Source organism: Zalophus californianus, chromosome 2 (assembly GCF_009762305.2).
Source record: "Zalophus californianus isolate mZalCal1 chromosome 2, mZalCal1.pri.v2, whole genome shotgun sequence".
NCBI lineage: Eukaryota > Metazoa > Chordata > Mammalia > Carnivora > Otariidae > Zalophus > Zalophus californianus.
Genome location: NC_045596.1, coordinates 194248697 through 194261048, shown reverse-complemented (window position 1 = coordinate 194261048; position 12352 = coordinate 194248697). Strand labels below are relative to the sequence as shown.

The 12352-nt window shown below is 37.7% G+C and overlaps 1 protein-coding gene across 1 annotated transcript in view; it reads left to right on the top strand.

Annotated features, from left to right (window-relative positions):
* The window catches only part of NEIL3 (nei like DNA glycosylase 3), a 45444-nt gene that overhangs the window by 17670 nt on the left and 15422 nt on the right, over positions 1–12352 (top strand). The window contains exons 3-6 of the mRNA XM_027599525.1: positions 5294–5428; positions 5713–5926; positions 8161–8235; positions 9842–10008. Coding sequence (XP_027455326.1) covers positions 5294–5428; positions 5713–5926; positions 8161–8235; positions 9842–10008 — 591 coding nt within the window. The remainder of the gene's footprint in view (positions 1–5293; positions 5429–5712; positions 5927–8160; positions 8236–9841; positions 10009–12352) is intronic.

The window sequence follows — 12352 nt, the reverse complement described above, 5'->3', positions numbered from 1 at the left end:
CCTGCAATTTAAGAAAACTGACCATTGTCAAAAGACACAAACTTCCAGATAGGAAATAAGTCCTGGGAATGTGACATACAGCACGGGGACCACCGTGTTTCACAATACCGTCCCGCAGAGTTGAAAGTTGCAAAGAAAGTAGATCTTAAAAGTTCTCATCACAAGAAAGAAGTGTGACTGTGTCTGGTGACTGATGTTAACTAGACTTAATTGTGGTGATCATTTCACAATGTCTACAAATACTGAATCATGTTGTACACGTGAAACTAATTTAATGTTATATGTCGATTTAAGTGAAGGAGAGAAGGAAGGAAGCAGGAGAGAAAGAGAAAATAAGAAAACTAACCATTAAAAGTAATCTACAGGCAGAAAATGAAACATCTTTAGTTTTTGAAATGGTAGATTTTGAAATTTTTATTTTCTATTTCAGTTACCATGATGCTTTCAGGTGTAACTGGAGAAAATCTAGAAAGCTTTACCTTTTTCATTGGCTTTCCCTTCTGCCCCTGACAGCCTACATGATTACTAGTTCTGCTTTCCTTTTCTTGCTTTATTTAATAATACACATCATTTTATTGCATTTTTTCCTTATTTTAAAAGTAATATAAAAGTCAGTTATAAAACATTAAGATAGTTCCAAAAAGTCTAATGGCAAAAATAAATACCACCCGTAATTATTACCACCAAAAAAGGGCACATTTAAAAGTTTTTGTAAATATCATAGATAAAATATAAATTGTGTATATACCATATATTCATACATAATTTATATTACATATGCACAGATCATGATATCATCACTACTGATTAGCATTTTCCCCCATTTTTCACTCTAATGAATAACTCTGAAGTTAACGTCCTTGAGCATATATCTTTTACCATTTTGATGTTTTCTTAGGACAAATTCCTAGATGTGGATTTGCAGGATCTTGGTTACTGGTGCTTTCTTATATCCTTTTTGAAGGCATATAGAAATCTATCATGAGTGGGAAGCATCTACAACGGGCCGTACAATAGAGAATGGCCCATGCATGGCCTGCCTTGGCTCTGACTGTGTAGATTTATCTACACCTCTGTGCAAGGTTATAAAAGCCTGGAAACATGTTAGCATAAAATGCATGTGCAGCACTATAGTAGTTGTGGAAGGTAGAGATCTTATCGTAGCAGAATTACCTGGCATGGTATTCTCAATTGACAACTGTAATTTTAATTGTTAAGTTGATTTTAAATTATCTGCCTCATAGTTCCAACATCTGGCACATCTTTGGGTCTGGCTCTGTTGACTGTTTTATCTCTTGACATTGAGTCCCTTTGTTTTTTTTTGTTTTTTTTTTTTCCTTATGGGTCATAAATTTTTTAAATTCCAGATAGTCGTGTTTAGAGGAACAGTAGAGACTGAATTAAATAATCTTTAACCCCCAAAATAGTAATGCCTCTTCTATCAGGTCATTAGTGCAGGGGATTGATTAGTCGAGCTTGGTTCAGATTTTGTTGTGTTGTAGTTGGCTTTGGTGCACCAATGACATCAAAAACTTCAGCGGCTCCGACTTCTTTATGCCTCAAGTGTGGCCTGGTGTGGCTGGAGCTGGTTCTCTGTGTTTCTGTCCTCTACTCTCAGCTTTTAGCAGACCCTGGGTATTCGTAGCATGAGGGGATTTCTCCACACGCTTCCCTTCCCCTCCCCCACTCCCCCCCCAGTGGTAGACTGCTGTTGTCCGTTTTTCAGGGAGAAGTCCATGATGGGGAAAATGGTTCTTCTAGACCAGCCTTAATCTTAGGCCCTGTGCACATGGACCTGAGGGTTGCACTTTTCTCAGAGCTACTGATCCTTTCCTCCCCAAGGCAGTCAAATTCTTCCTTCCACGTGTGGGTGATCTCCAGTAAAAGAGCATTTCCTTCCTCTCTCTCTCAGTGGGAACAGATGTCTCCACATTTCACTGCAGGATTCCGTGACAAAGCTGATGCCCTACCTCACCCCTAAAGACAGATGGCTTTTGCTCTGCTCATCCTCAGCAGAGTGCATTTGGCCTGAGCCTGGTGGCAAACACTTTCCTGCCCTCCCCTATGGCCTCCTGCTTCTGTTTGCTGCCCTGTGCAAGGCTGACTCTGTGTGCACGACGTTTTCTGTTATTCCTTCAGGGACAGAGAGCTTTTGGTTGGACCTCTCCCTCGGCTACAGGCCAGTGCCATGTTACCAAGAGTGGCTCTGTCCGTCCCCTCCCATGACTCATCTTTGTCACGCCCAACTGGTGCATACCCGTGGACAAGAGCTTACGTGTGAGCCCATGCTCTACTTGTGTCTGGGACTCCAGGGATTCTAAACAGTTAGCCACACCTGCTATTTAGAAGTTTGTGGAAAATTTTAACGGGTTCCTTCTTACCTATTTTTACAGTAGCTGACTCTTCTGCCTGTACTCTGCCACAGATAAAATAATTTGTGTGTCTGTCTTTCCCCATGGAGGGGGAAGGGGCTTGTTACTCTTTGGAATTTAGCTCACCTGGCTCCCTGCAGCCTGATGTCTCTGATGGGTTCAAGAGAATTTACGGTTCTGTAAATAATATGACTTTTCTCTCCATGTTAGGATAGGAGCTCTATGTCCTTTGAGCTTCTGTACCCTAAGTAGATGCAGAACTCCCTGTTCCTTTTTTAACTCCTATGTTCATTCCATATTGTTTTATAACTTTCTTCTTTGAATTCCTAGCATAAGCTTTACAATAATTCTATTCAACTATTTTACACTCATTATTATCCTTAGGTCACTTTTGACCACTTGATAATTTTCATACACAGTTGCCTTATTAGCAATGTAGTTAGTCGTCACTCAGATGAACCTGTGACAACACCATTATTTATGCTACTTATGTTTGCTTAAGGATGTTCTGATCATTCTGATCATTCTCATAGTGATAACCTGGAAGCATGTGGCTGATGTTTAAAATAGTATCAGGTCTTATTTATTGATTTGTTTTAGGAAGTTATTCCTAACTAGAGGCATTTTCTTAATATCAATTCAGTGTTTAGTTTGGACATAATTTTTATGTTAGAACTTCGGTTGTAAGTGACAGAAGTGACAGAAGCCCAACTTAAATGAGTTTGGTAATTATTTCTTACAAGAATATGGGGTATCTTACCTGAAGATAATGCGGTCGGGTTTCAGGCAGAATTGGAAGCAAAGGCTAACTGCTACGAGGACTCTGCGTTTTTTGACTCTGTCCCTCACTGAATTCTGCTGTACTCTTCCTTTCTATAGACAAGCCTCCCTTGGCTTCTCTGCTGCCCATGTTGGGTAACATTCCCGTAGACAGTTCCCATGTTGGATCTCCTAGTACTAATGGGAAACTGATCTCTCTGCAGCCAAAATCCATAAATTCGTCAGGAGAAGGCAGATGAATCCAGGTACTGGATACTGATAGATCTAGCTTGACTTGGGTGTCCATTTCTGATTCAACTATGTCAAAACCCAAGATCTGAGACAGGAACAAGACACCAACTCAAAGTTGGGCCTAATGCCCACTATTGGCAGGCAGTCATGTTATGCAGAGTAAATGATCTTAGGTAAGGTTGGGTTGGGGGTGGAAGGGATTTGAGAGGGTAAAGAGTTAGAAATAGGATCTAATAAAATTTTCTTAAACTAAGTTGATTATAATGAGGAATCTTGAAAAGCAAATCGAACTCTTGAATGTAAATGTGATATGAGCCTATGTCCTGGTCTATAAAAGATCTATATGGCAATTGTTATAACAGTACAGATGTTACTGTGCCAAAAAATTTCCATGATAGTGGTGTATGTTTCTCAGTTTAATATAAAAGGTACTTAACAATAAACCCAACATTTGTTGGTTGATTTGGGCTCAATTATCACAACATTTTGCTATTTAATAAAAATAAAGTAAATAAGAATGACCTAAAAATTGTGATTTTTTTATGCATATGTTCTTCTAAATTGAATAGATTTAATAAGGCCCAAAAAAGCATACTTAATTTGATTCAGAGTTCTTATTGGGGGTACTCCTGCATTTCATTTGGGTCTTAACCTTTGAGATTTTTTTATGTGGATGCAGTTTCATTATAGAAAGTGATTTAGAATCCACTTTATGAGCCATGCAGCTGAAAAGATTTTAGATATGATGGCTTCTGGGCATGACAGTTGTACACCTTTCACTGGGGTTGAACCTCCATAAGCTAAATTATGGAGTACTTACAGGCACACATTTTTCCTGTCAAGAACCATGGGGCATGCATGTAAAATGCATTTATGATTGATAGTAGGGCACACAGAGTTTAAAACCCACATTTTTAAAGTTAGACTGGTTAACCTTGTACAATACTATAACGTGGTGCTTTTGAATTAGAAGCACAGTGCAGTAACATTTGCTGCCAAAAGAGCCGTATTTATTAACTCAACAGAGCTAGAAGGAGAAGGATTTGAAAGGCGGAACACAGTATTTCATCTTGAGAATCATTTTTGATCTTCATCATCAGAGGTCTCATAAAACCACTTTCTCTCTCTCTCTCTCTCTCTCTTTTTGTTTTTACTGGACATGCTAATCAATCCTATAAAAACTGAAAGATTATAAATTTTTCATCACTGCATAGTGGCTTTCAAGCTAACCGTAAATATTTATAAATCCCCTCTTCCCAATACATATAAAGGTAAGAGAAAACTAAAAGAATTGAAGACAATAGCATTTTGACTTGTTTTCTTCTCTTTTGTTGCATAAGATTTTGCAAAAAAATTGTTTCATTGTGTATCCTAGAGCAAGGGGGAAAAAAAGAGTGTCTTCAACTGTAGATATCATTTTGGAGTAGGTAAACATTTCCCATCCATTGTGGCTAGAAATACAGAATTTGAATGTCAGTGGCTTTGTAGAATTTATTTAAAAAAAAAAACAAAACTGTAGGCAATTTAAATTTAGCCTCATCTCATCCAAAGCCTTTGACTCTGAGAGAAAGCTGAAACACTAGACTGTTCCATGAATAAAAGTACTTTCATCTGACAAGAAAAGAAGAACAGGGTATGTTTTCTTGGGCTTATTGTCAGACCCTATTATTTCTCTAGGAATTTATTTTATTTGTGGTTTGAAAAACTGAATTGTCACATCTTCTAGTTTTATGAGGATACAAAGCCATAACAGAAAAAGATATAATATTGGCTTACAGTTTTTGTCCCCTAAAAGTGCCTATCTTGAGTAACATTTGTTTGCTTATAATCCAAAAAGTGAAATGAAGGAACAAAAATTAGGTATACTATGTACTTGCTGCCACTCAAAGCTGTGCTTTATGTTGTTTCAGGATTCATTTTGGAATGAAAGGCTCCATCATGATTAATCCACTTCATCATAAAAATAAAAATGGAGTTTCTCCTGTTTTTGAAGTGCAGCTCATCAAGGATCTGATTTGTTTCTTTGACTCATCAGTAGAACTCAGGTAAAAAAAAAAAAAAAAAATACTTCAGCTGAAAAATTGCAGTGATGGGTCTGCAGTTTGGTTTGAAATGTGGAGATAGATGTTTTACAAACGGTCTATAATTGATAAAACCTCATTTTGAAAGCGCCTTCAGATAATCTAGTTTGTTGGGGTCTTCATTGTTTGGCTCTATAACTCATACCCCGATTAACAGAAAGTGTTTATATCAAAGCTCTTTTTTAAATGACACTTTGTGAAATTATAACTAGACTTATGATTAATGTGTTTTATATTCCTTGCCACAGAAACTCCACAGAAAGCCAACAGAGAGTAAGAATGATGGAAGAATTAGATGTATGTTCCCCTAAATTTAGTTTCTCAAGAGCAGAAAGTGAAGTTAAGAAGCAGAAAGGACGGATGTTGTGTGATGTGTTAATGGACCAGAAAGTGTTGCCTGGGGTAGGGAACATCATCAAAAATGAAGCTCTCTTTGACAGTGGCCTCCACCCAGCTGTTAAAGTAGGTCATAAGTATTTTTTTTTTTTAAATGATTTCGGTATTTTTAGATACTGTTGAGGGACCAACAGGGAACACTTAAGCCTGTGTTTCAGTAAAACATTCTCCCCAAAGAGAGGCTTCTGGGGTCTGTCTTTGTGTCAGCTTCTCAACGCATCCAACACTGACCACTCCGTGCATCCGCTCCTCCCACTTCACCTTCCCTGTCTTCTAAAACTTGCTTTGCTTTGCATTTCCCCCATACCATTGATCACTTTCGAACATAACCTAGTTTTTACTTGTTAGATTTATTATTTAAAATCTGTCTCTTCCTGCTACATCGCCATCTCTTACGAGGAAGGTGTCTGTTGTGTTCACAGGATGGATCCAAGCCTCTAGAACGCGGTGTCTAGCACAAGGAAGGCATTCAGGAATTATTTTTTGGGTGTAGGAATGAAGTAAGCTCATAACTTGCTCTTTGTACCTGGCATATTAAGTTCACACCCTATACACAGTCCTGTATTCCTATTTCTAGCTACTTTGACGTTAGCAAATGCTGTTTTGAGGGAATAAGCACTGCAGTTGGGGAGTGGGGACTGAGGAATAAGGGACTAGTGGTGAGATGGAAACAAAATTTGGAGCACTTGAAAAACAGCTCTACTGAAATAAAGGGAAAACACAGGCCACACTGGGAGTTGGGGCGGGCGGTCAGAACAAGGACCGGGTTTGTTGTATTTTCCTTGTTCTTCAACTGCAGAGACACAAACTTATTTATATAAGAAAAAAAAATAGGAGGGAAAGGTTAAAATTGTAGGAAAGAGAATGGTGATTAATAGGGCCAAGTTGTAAGAAAGTCAGAGAGATTAGAACCCAAAGCCAGGTAGAAGGCTATGTATATTTTAGTTTCTAAGGGAAGAACTCTACTTTAGGGCTCTTATCTACATCCAACTGGTCTCTTTAAACGAAATCATTTTTCACGTGAGTCCAAAGATACCTTTTGATTTTCTGTCATTATTTCCTAGATAGTTTTCGTTAAATCCAAATCAGTAAGAAATAAGTTTTCAAAGAAACCAGTTAGTGATTTTTCTAGATTAGGTTCTGCTTTTTGACTCTTGGGACAAGTTGGTTAAATTTCTGTAACATGGGAGTAATGAAGCAGAATTTTAATAAGAACAAGCTTTTTGAAATCATCTAGACCTCAATGGAAAAATGTTTTAGAAAAAAAGAACCCAGAGTATTGTTACTCAGAGTATTGTCATTATCTATGATAAACTGGGAATTTACTTTTTATCTGTATATCCAGCAGGCCATTTCATCTAGTAAAAGATCATTTGCCCATATGTCTGGGAGTTTAAAAGTTAATGACAGTTCTCAAGTTTAGCTATTAGCCGCCTAAAAGCGCATGCACAATTATTGAAAAAGTGCAGTTTAACATTTGACTAAACATAGTATATAAGATATGCTAAGAAATAACTCAGTTTCAAAAGTGTTTATGTTTTAAACTTTAAATAAATGAAAAATATACATATTTTCATAATGATTATGTTGATTCAATGATTTTAGGTTTTATAGTCACTGATAAATTAGTTTCTATTGTATATAGATGTTTGTATACATTCATGTACATAAACAAGAGTAAGTCATCAGACAGGATGTTTTCTGACATCACCATTGAAAGCACATGCCAAATGATAATGTATTCTACAAAGATAACACTGAGATTTATGCCAGGCCATGACACAAAAAATTCTTCTGTAAGGGCTATTTCTGAGTTCTTCCAGGTGTTAACAAGTACTCTGATACTAATACATGTATATAAATTCATATCTTTTTTAAAGCTTGAAGGTGACCTTGATGGTCATCTATTTCTGTGCTGATTTTTCCCTTTTCCCTCCCTTCCTTCTTGCTGTTTTTTTGTTTGTTTTGTTTTGTTTTGTTTTTGCAAATCCAGCGAGACTTTTCAAGGTGGCTGACACACAATGCTGGGACTTTGACGATGTCTGATACAGAAGAGATACTCATTTAGAATGACTTGTATTTAAAATTAAAATTTATAAACAAGAATGGTATTTTTTTATCTGTAATGCCGTCACTTAAAGCCATTGTTAATGACATTAAATAGATGTGTGAGAAATAGAGATCTAGAAGAAATGCATATATTTTAAATCTGTGTATGCTTTTCTTAGAACTTGCAACTGGTATTATTTTTCAACAGAAACAAGTTATGAAACTGTCCTCAGTTGTTTTTCTATTTTAAGGTTTGTCAGTTGACAGATGAACAGACCCATTACCTTGTGAAAATGATACGTGACTTCAGCATTCTTTTTTACAGGGTAAGAGGAAAAATGTTTCTACTATGTAAACTGTCAACTATTTGCCTTTGGATTGCACCAAAAATGTTAAGGCTGTTTGTAGCCATCTAGTGGTCAGTATGTAGAGGTACAGGAAGGGAGATGGACGTGTGTGTGGCATAATTCACTTCTAGAAATTTTATGTCATGGGTCAGTCCAAACTTGTCTAACAATAATTGTATTAAGTTCTCTTTATACTAAGTTGGGGAACAACTATGTTAGCATTTTACTTAGATTCTTGTTCTATTTTTGGACATCTGAAAGTAAAATGTAGGAACCCCAGAGAGAGAGAGACTCAATTCTTTGGAATAAACGGATCTCAATTCAGTCAGATTTTGCCACTTTCTATCAGTGTGGTTTAGATTATTTACATAATTTAGGTTTAGTTTCTTCATCTGTAAAATGGGATAATAATATTTTTCTATCTACCCCAAAGACTGTTTCGAGAATGAAGTAAGTACTTGTTAGCCTGTAAATTTTGAAAGTTGTATATATGCGTGTACATCTGCATATATAGAATTCAAAAAAACACATTTTCTCTTTTCAACAAAGCATAATAAATATGTCTGTTTTTTTTCCTCCACAGTCCATTTTCTGTATTCAGAATTTTTATTTTTACTATGTTCAGAAAGGCAGGTATGATAGGAGTCTTCATTTATTGGCCTAAAGTCTTAATGAACCTCTTGCTTTACAAGTCTGCCTTGAGGATTATGGCTATTTTAATATTCTGTGTGCTTACTTATTCTTTCAGGGAAACATGATTGTAGACCACTACCCATTTTTGACCCAGATTAAGTTTTGGATATTTTAGTACTTTGCTTAAATCAGTAGAAGTTGTTTGTGTAATTTTCAACTTATATATGGCAAGTCATATTTCTGCGCCTTGAGATTTTTTACAGTGCTGATATAAACCCCAAACATTGTCTTTTTGGAAGCCTTAAATATATATGAGTAGAATAAAACTGTGACAGAATATCAAAATGTCTTTTGAATTAGAATGTCTACCAAATGGGACATGTTCTTTGCTAGGAAGGCATTTGAATTTTTATTTTCTTTTTTAGTGAATTTGTGAGATTAAAAATGAAAAAGCATCCTTTGTCAGGTCAACGAAAAAAGATGATCTCAAGTTTTTCACTGTAGAAATAAATTTTTTGTTTTTGGCTGTTGAAAGAAAGTGAGCAGCTTTAGTGTTCTAAAAATAATCAGATTTCTAGCTAATCTAGTCTTTTTTCTTATAACCACATAATTATGTTTAATTTAAAAAAAACTTAAAAGCATAAAAGACATTTTAAGTTGTAGAACTTTTACATCCCATTTAGATAAAAAGATAATGCTATGCAAAGGACAATTTTGAATACTAATTAAGTTATAAAATAATGGGTTATTTCACACAAATCTTGTTTGACAAATATTGCTGAATCCTATCAATATCTTTTTTTCAGATGAAAGAAAAGATTATACGGACTTAGGTACAAACATGTAAATTTTCAACAAATTATTTTCAGAAATGACTTTCAGGAATGTATCTTTGGCTCCTTAGCAACACTGTTTTATAGATAATATTATAATGTTGTTTGTTTGTTTTTAGTGCCATAAAACGGGATCTGTTATCTCTAAACACTATAAGGTTTATAAGCGTCCTAACTGTTGTCAGTGCTGTTGCAAAATAACAGTGTGTCGCTTAGGAGAGAATAACAGAATGACATATTTCTGTCCTCGCTGTCAAAAAGAAAATCCTCAACATGTTGACATTTGGTGAGTTATCTGCTTTAAACGTATACTATTTGCCCTAATCACTAACTCAAAGGCTATTAGTAAGAACATAATTCAAAGGTATTTGAACCCTTGGAAGGAAATAGTAAATAATATCATCAAAAAAACTGGATAAGCTGAAGATGATGTATGGACCACTTCTGGATTCAGTAAAAAATATCCAGCTCAGATGTTAATATCGAGCATTTTGCTTTAATCCCATTTGTAAAGTGATCAGCAGGAGGCGTAGATATGTCAATAATTGGAAAAATGCAACTATCTTCAAAAGTTTTTGCTTTATTTAGAAGTAATACTATAAAACACAAGCAAGATGTCTTTACAAAATTCATGTCTTTTTGGTGAAACAGTCGACTTCTTACTAAACACATATGCAGTGCTTCTTCCAGCTGCTGAGTATGTCTCTTCTAACCACACCTTCCAGAACTAGGGAAATAAATGAAGGTTGGGCTCAGGGACGCACTGAGCTGGATCTGAGCTACAACTCCATTCATCCCCTGACTTCCATAAGCCCCAGCTCTGACTGGAGGAGCATGCTTTGAGTCTCTTGAAATTAGGGTCTGTTTGGAACCAGTGTCCGGTAGTTCCCAAGAGGTCTGATTACTTCCTTTTCCCCGATGCACATTTACCCTGAATAAAAGGCCCTACATCCCTCTGGGAAAGACTAGAACAAATATGAATAATATAAAGGAGTGTGTGTTTATAAGCAAAATAACCAGTGCAGACATTAAGTGCTAAAAGAGTTCAGGGATGTTAGAGGCTATATATGCGCACAAAGCGGGAAAGATACAGAAACAGGGTGATTTTGAAGTTTACTTTAAAAAGACAGAATTTTGGGGTAAGTAAAGGAGAAAATGGTGAGGCTAAACCTCAGAGGTAAAGAAGCTAGTGCAGTGTAACAGTGAGAGAAGGTGACCGGGCCTGAGGTCAGGACACTGGACACGGAAAAGAAAATGGGTACTTCAGTTAAAAGTTGTAAAAAGTCGACAAGAATTGTGACGGATCTGATACTGTAGAACAGTGCGAAAAGTTTCAGACTAAGTAAATGTTCACCGTATGGGTCCGGGAGAGTTGGGGTAGAGTGGAACAGATGAACTCTGCGTCTGTGAAGCAACAGCGGACTGTCTGAAGAGATGTGTGATGGGTCATCTCCCGGGTGGCGGGTAATGGCTTGACGGTGGCTAAGTGAAGTATTCAAAAGAGATCAGTTCACAGGGAAAGTAGAGAGGAAGGAACCAAGGTCCGAGCTTCAGGGAATATCCAGAGTAGGAAGAAAAGAGTGAGCCAAGAAGCACAGTGATGTGGTTGGGAATAGGCGGCCAAGCGGGGCAGGATGCCACTGTGGAACCTGGGGCGGGAGATGCCATCTTGCCCATGGCAAGCTTCGGTGAAGGCCAGGGGCTGGACGTGGCGTGCGGGGAGGCCCCCACCTGCGCCTTCCCGAGTGTGTCTGTGACTTTCTTCCTCTCCTCCCTCCCCTCGCGACTTCCTGTCCTCCCTCCCCTCGCGACTTCCTGTCCTCCCTCCCCTCGTGACTTCCTGTCCTCCCTCCCCTCGGGACTTCCTGTCCTCCCTCCCCTCGCGACTTCCTGTCCTCCCTCCCCTCGCGACTTCCTGTCCTCCCTCCCCTCGCGACTTCCTGTCCTCCCTCCCCTCTTGATTTCCTGTCCTCCCTCCCCTCGCGACTTCCTGTCCTCCCTCTCCTCGTGACTTCCTTTTCATCTCTCCTTCTCTTGTCCTCAGCTCCTTTTCCCTGAATCTCTCACGGCTCCTTCCTCACCCCACCGTACTGTCATAGAGATCTACATCTGTGTAGATCTATCTACATCTGTGTAGATGTATCTAAATACATCTGTGATGTATTTAGATAATATATTGTGCAGATTTGTGGTTTTCTTATTTTTAATATTATAGGTGTACATACGACCAAATGTGTTTAACACAGTGGTATATAGAGGACATTCCATAAATGTTTGTCTACTGAAAAAATGCTTAATCTTCTATATTTGTTTTCTTTGAATTGATAACTTTTGAGGCTTTAAAAAATAAAGTGTTCTTGGGGCGCCTGGGGGGCTCAGTCGTTAAGCGTCTGCCTTCACTCAGGTCATGGTCCCAGCGTCCTGGGATCGAGCCCCGCATGGGGCTCCCTGCTCGGCGGGAAGCCTGCTTCTCCCTCTGCCACTCCCCCTGCTTGTGTTCCCTCCCTCGCTGTTTCTCTCTGTCAAATAAATGAATAAAATCTTTAAAAAAAAAAGAACAAAAAACAAAAAAAGTATTCTTCCAAATCATCAGAGAAATATGTTATTTACCATATCAATAATTGTCAATT